At 42.8% G+C, this 6,636-nt stretch overlaps 1 protein-coding gene across 1 annotated transcript; it reads right to left on the reverse strand.

The window, feature by feature from the left end:
• Positions 1 to 6,430, reverse strand: LOC123159991 (DNA topoisomerase 1 beta). Its single transcript, XM_044577794.1, has 16 exons — positions 6,146 to 6,430; positions 4,336 to 5,707; positions 4,017 to 4,211; positions 3,780 to 3,860; positions 3,428 to 3,487; positions 3,245 to 3,339; positions 2,995 to 3,151; positions 2,791 to 2,916; positions 2,139 to 2,219; positions 1,957 to 2,047; positions 1,740 to 1,873; positions 1,247 to 1,315; positions 1,074 to 1,163; positions 877 to 980; positions 625 to 793; positions 1 to 426 (listed from the first exon to the last, which is right to left on the reverse strand). The coding sequence occupies exons 2-16, from the start codon at positions 5,653 to 5,655 to the stop codon at positions 358 to 360; spliced, it is 2,841 nt and encodes a 946-aa protein (XP_044433729.1). The 5' UTR covers positions 5,656 to 5,707; positions 6,146 to 6,430; the 3' UTR covers positions 1 to 357.
• Positions 6,431 to 6,636: the final 206 nt, after the last annotated feature.

A 6,636-nucleotide genomic window follows, 5' to 3' on the forward strand; every position in this document is an offset into this window, starting at 1 on the left:
TTCAAACGAATCCACAACCATCACTCTGACAGGTCATCTATATTTGAGATTGATCCGGTATAAAATGAATGTCCATCAGTTCTCAACAAGCTAAAATCCGTCAGCCCAAATGAAATGCAAAACACGACTTTAGGCAATTGGGCCATAGCAAGTACAGAAGAGAAGATGGGTAGAAAGAAAAAAAAAGAGCCTACAAAGAGAATGCTGGGTGCTTCCTTCTTCCAGGAGCAGGGGGACTTAAAAAACAAACACCGAGCTCTTCCTTTACTACTAGTTGCAGTTAGGGGTCCGGGAGAAGGCCTGGAAGCTGAATCGAATTTACCAAGGGGCCATTGGCTCACCCGGAAGCCAATACTCTTAGAATCTGAAATCCGGCTCGACATCCATTGCCCATCCAAACTTCGCAAGAATCGTCTTGCTGAAAATCTGTCAGCAAAAATAGCCAAGCCAAGCAAGTAAAAAATGAGATATTAGCATAGGGAAGTAACAGAGCTGGGCACGAACTACTAAATGCTATAATTAGGTGTAGACATGTAATATGATCACTGAAGCTAACAAAGAAGCAGCTATGCAATGAACTTGTATAATCTATGAAAGAAACTAGTAGTCCTTAAACTATGATACCTTCTCAATAGGGACTTCATGGGTTTTGCACCATGCTACCGTAATTCTGGGATCAAGGTAGTTGATCTTTGATGTCCCTAATGCCACCGTCTTCAAATCCTCCTTCGTCTTCTTATCCATCTCCATTTTCTCTATCTTGGTTTCTATCTGAGAGATCTTCTTCTCAATCCTGCAAGTAGATTTGTTGAGACTGTTTGCTCCACTCTTTGTTCAAATGTACAAAAATATGATATATCTGTGATTAGATATTACGCTTCAGGTGCCAAAGTTCTCTTTGGCTTCCCATCTGCACCGTTGCCTAGAGGCTTTCCTCTCTTCACTTTGCCCAAATCTTTGTTCAGCTCATCGATCTGGGCCTGGAGAAAAGAAGCAAATGATAACAAAAGAGCTTACAGGACAAAGTAATAATAATTTAAGTTCCGACCTAATCATTTGCAACCACGACCAACCTTTAATTCGTCAATCTTTTCATTCAGCTTAGTCATCTGGGTATCATGTGACTTTGACACAGCACGCTGATGGTTACAGATTATAGCAACCTGGGTAAACAAAAGGCACCATTGAGAGTTGAAAAAGATGATAATACATGATTTTTCTTCTTCTTAAGAGTAACAGACTCTACCTCTTTGTTTGCTCGTTGATAGACAGCAATCTTTTCAAGAAGGGTTCCATCTTCTGTTTCTTCATGCAACTGCAATATCAGCACATGTACATTTTTATTTGGACCAATAAAATACTCCCTTCATTCCTAAATATAAGTCTTTTTCGAGATTTCAATCTCCCTCCGTTCCTAAATATAAGTCTTGAAATCTCTAAAAAAAACTTATATTTAGGAACAGAGGAAGTACATAACATGGTAATCACATTAAACATGGTAATGCCACACGTTCTTTTGGGAATAAGAAGAAAAAATCAGGTAACTGCAGCAACTGAAGATACAGTGGTGACTGTTACATTGATAGACTAAATATTTAGTGCAGCTACGATATTAAAGTTCAATAACAAAAAATACAAAAAATGCTCCTGATTGTCTTAATAGCGGCAAAGGACAAATAATCACTTCACTGAGCCACAAGAGTCCTGGTAAGGAACGGTGAGTTCTGCTTTGAACTTACGATAGCATCCAAGGTAATCGAAGCATTATATGTACGGAACACTTTCGCAGTAAGGCCAGGCATCAAGTCCTTCAGATGATGATTTAGTTTCGTTGTATCAAGCTTGTCAAAGACAGGATCTCCGTCCTTTTTGCCTATAAAAAGACAAGAGGAACACATGTGAACAAATTTTCCAGGGCAGCAAGAGGGACAGATGGAGGGAAAGCATGGGAGGTACCAGTTCGGAATTCCTCAATCGCATTGTACACAGGTAATTCAACCTCTACAGTGTTGAAATATCTTATAGAATCTTTACCAAGGAAGTCAAACTGCAAGTCACCAAACATCAGATTAACATCAAAATTACTATATCACAGTAAGTGAGAGTAACCATCATACAAAAATGATGAATATCAAGACCTGAAGCTTATTTGGAGGCACACAGGTAACATTATCAACCTTCAGCGTACAACAACCAACAGTATCAGCCTCATCATCATCCTGAAAAGCGAATCAAGTAGCATGAAATATATGTGAATGAAGCTCGAAGTTAAGTTTAAATGAAAAATAATGCTGAAAGAAAGAATTTTTTGGTAGAAGATTAGCTTATCATGTAAATACTTGGTGGCAACTAATCCTTTGTAGTCTTGCCACAAAAAAGCAAAAAAAGACATTAATCCTTTATAGTTTGAGGGGAAAAGAATAATTTATTATACCGATGTTGATGATGCTGATGAGATATATTCCCTCCGTTCACAAATATAAAATGTTTTGGAAATTTCAATGTGGAGTAAATAAGTGAACAAACACACTAAAATGTGTCAATATACATCCATTCAGAAAAAAGTTAGAACATCTTATATTTGTGAACGAAGGGAGTACCACATAAAAAGCAAGTATAGTTGTGCATTAACAGATAATATATTCTTTGTGCATGCTGTTTGAATGTGTTCTTTGGCAACAAGCATAGTTGTGCATGCTGCATTGCAAACAGAAATAACATACCAACCATTCCAAATAAAATTGAGTATCAGTACAGAACTGCAAGCAATTAGGTCCAGTAGGACAGTACCTTCTCATTACCAGCCCTAAGGGCTAGTTTATCTATGAGGTATGTTGCCACTGCAATTTGCTTCTTTGAGACATCATTGCTCTTGAAATCCTTCGTGTAATTTACACGAATGTTGTGTATGTGATCCTGCCATCGCCATGCAGAAAGATGGTTACCTGTACTTGTCGACTTAAAAAACATGACACACAAACTGAACCTCCTCACCTTCAATTTTCGGGACTTCTCATATTTCTCCTTGTCACTCTGTCCCTTTAGTGAGCTGCTTGCTGCCAAGAAAACATACTTGAAATCTTTTTGGCTAATCGGGTCATTCCAAAAGGCCAACCATGTAACAGTATTGTCATGTTTGACTTCTTTCCAGCTGCATAACACATGAGCAATCAAGAGTTTATATATGCTACCGGCTCCTCCACAAATACATATAATTTACTAACAGAGATAAAAATTGCGGTACCTTTCTCCCTCTATTGGACACTCTGGGACTGCAGTGCCTTTCCCAATGTTTATAGTAATATCACTTGGACGAATACGTTTCTTCAGTTTTCCCATCTGAAACGATGTAATAAAAAGCCTTAAACTTAAGGCCCTCACTTAAAGAGGGTAAAATGTATGCGATTAAACATTTTCAAATGTGCACCTTAGGATGCTCTCCTCGTCCCCTGAACAAGCCTGGTGGTTCTACTCTGAAATTGCCAACCTGAATTGAACAAACAGTTTAGTCCAGAAGACACAACTGTTATGCATGTACAAGAAATCAGGAACAGGAAGAGCAGTGCAAGATAAGTAAATCATCATTTAATAATAACAGTAACATGCCATTCTTTGCATCCAATGTAAAGATCTTGATTGATTAACTAGCATGGTCAGCCTATCAATTGCTGACTGAGAATGTGTATCTAGCACAAATGTATGATAACAAATTAACAAAGGAATTATATGATTCAAGAAGGCAACAAGTGAGTAAGAAAATGACAGTACAGAAACAGAACCTTCTCTCTAACACCATCAACAACAGCCCACATATACTTCTCCTCTTGTTTCAATTTCTCTTCCTTCAATGCTTTCTTCTCCTGTAAGCAAAAATCAAGATTAATCACTTCAGACAAAGGAGGCAGAATAAACATGCATTCTCCAACCTACTAGATTACAACAGTATGAACAATAATTTCATTCCACGGAATAATTCCGACATGCAGAGCTATGCTAACAAGTCAGTAAAAATCTACCTCTGATGTCATCTGTTTCTTCTTCTCCTTCTCTCTGAGGTGCCATTCATAAATAGGGGTGAAGTCACAAAGCTCAAATTTCTTGATGATATGGTTTTTACCAAGAATTTTTTTCCAGTCACCAAAAAAGTTGTCGATAAATGTTTTCTTTGCTGCGTACTCCGTGTCTTTCATCACAGCAAACATGGTTGCAACCTGCAACACAGAGAATTAGCAAAGGAACGAATTATTCAGATTCAAAGCACCATGGCCACTACATCATTCTCATTGCTATGAATCCAAAGTTGCAAAACAAAATAGCAAATGCTTTAGAGATCACCTCCTCCTCTTCTGGAGTCAGCTCAACAGGTTGCCCATTGTAAAGCATTTTGACGCCATGGGGGTTGTATGGAGGGGGGAAAATAACACCATTGTGCTCCAAAGTAGACCATTTCTTTCCACCGCCAGATCCTGGAGGCACCCTCAGTGATTTTGAGAACTGGGAACTTTTCATTGTTTTCTTTGTTTTTGTTTTGAATGTCTTATTGTCCTTCTTAACAGATAAAGGACTCTTCTTTACAATATTCTTTACAGGTGGCTTGCTTTTTGAAGACTCCCCCGGTGTCAGTTTCCTTTCGACGGGTACACTGTTATTGTCATCATCCTTGGATTCTCTTTTGACACTTCCTGAGGCAGAAGCATCAGAAGATTTGGCCTTCTTAAGAGCTGAACTTGTTTGATTATTGTTATCACTTGGCCTTTTAACTGAATTCCGGGGAGCACTCAAATTATTGTTTGGCCCCTTGTTGTTAGACGGGAGCTTGTCCTTGGAATTTGAGATACTCGCAGATGTACCTGCAGTACCTCTTGAAAATCGGGCAGACAGTGGCTTCTCATCCTCTGAATCAGAGGTGCTAGCTCTACTTTTTGGAGCAGCATTAGTGGGTAACCTGCTGGCAAGTGGTTTCTCATCCTCTGAATCATCATTAGATTGCACAATCTTATGTGCAGCCTTCAATAAAACGGGCTTATTTGTGCTATTATTAGAAGCCCCTTTTGCTGGGTTGAACCTCTGAACAAGTGGCTTATGATCATCATCTGAATCATCATCAGGTTGCAGAGTCTTAAGTGGTGCAGTCTTCAACAAAACGGTCTTATTTGTGCTATTATTAGAAGCCACTTTTGCTGAGTTGATATTCATACCATGTGGCTTATGATCATCTTCTGAACCATAAGCATTCTCACCTCCTGTGTCGACTTTCTTTAATTTCGTGTCTGGCTTTTTCCTAAACGCAAGTGGCTTGTCATCATCTGAATCATCTGACTTGTCACCTTCGACATGAGGTCTTCTCATTTTACTCTTATCCACTGTGTTACTCTTTTGACTACGTTCTACAGAACTGTTTGGCTGAACAGACCCTGAAGGCCGAGGGTTTGAGCCGGTCGACTGTGGCTTCAGTGGCAGCGGCGACCTGGAAGCGCCATTAATCCCATTCCTCTGCTGATTTGAGGCCACAGCTTTAGGGTTCCTAACATAAGTGATATTTGCTGATGAGCCTTCCTGCTTCGAGGGGGGCGGCCTGCTGGTTGACGACCTCTTGAAGGATAGCGGGGTATCGTCATCGTCGTTGTCATATAATGTATGATTGAAGACAGACATTGCTTCCTCGCAGTGGCAGGATGCCTGATGGAATAGACCAATTCAACCCCACCTGCAAGAACAGTTCACCATTGTAAGAAAACTGGAGGTGATGAACGGGTGGAAGAATGAACTATGCGCAAATCACGGCATCTGAGAGCTAAACCGTGCTCCAAATTTTGGGTTGCCGTCATCCCCTGTCTGTCAAGGTCACCACAGATACTAGCGGCCTAGAGATAGCTGTTCAATATATATACTACTAACATCATCAGACACGACGCAACAAGACACCGGCCCGGGCCACCGCGTTGCCACGCACGCGCCCCGTCCCAGATCGACAGCCCCGCGCCGAGAAACAGAAACCAGCCGCTCTCATATGCGCGAACACGTCGACGCCCCCGATCCGCTGGGCGCGGCCCCGTCGGGTCTCCAGGACGGCGCGCGGACCCCCTGCCCAGCGCGCGCGAGAGACGGAGAAGGTGCGGGGAGGGAGGGAGGGAGCGAGACGCACCTCGTCGCGTGTCCGGCGCGTCGGCCGGCGGGCGCGGAGCGAGGAGACAGAGTAGCCGGACGGATCTCGACGCGGCCCGCCCTCCGTCAAGGCGGCAGCGGCAGCGGCGGCGGTGGGGGGATGGGACGGAGTTTAGGGTTAGGGCTGGCGCGGCTTATCTATGTCCTCTCCCGCTGCTCGCTCGTATTTCTATCTCTCACCCGCCTTCTCTCGTCTCTCGTCTTCTCTGGTCTCGGTTTTTTTCTCTCCCTCTCACGCCAGAGAAATGGGTGGGGAGCAGAGAGAGAGGGGGCACCGGGAGGATACACTAGACCAATGGGGCCTGCCTGCAGTGACACATACGGCGGGGAGGACAGAGCGGCGTCAGGATAATAGTTGGGGCCCACCGGAGAGAGACAGGGGCCCGTGTGCAGACAGAGAGCTGGCGATGCGTGCGATGCAGCCTGGCTCACGCCTCGCTCGCTCTCCGTTGCGTGCACCGGAACTGTCCG

This window comes from Triticum aestivum, chromosome 7B, assembly GCF_018294505.1.
Source record: "Triticum aestivum cultivar Chinese Spring chromosome 7B, IWGSC CS RefSeq v2.1, whole genome shotgun sequence".
NCBI classification, from domain to species: Eukaryota; Viridiplantae; Streptophyta; class Magnoliopsida; order Poales; family Poaceae; genus Triticum; species Triticum aestivum.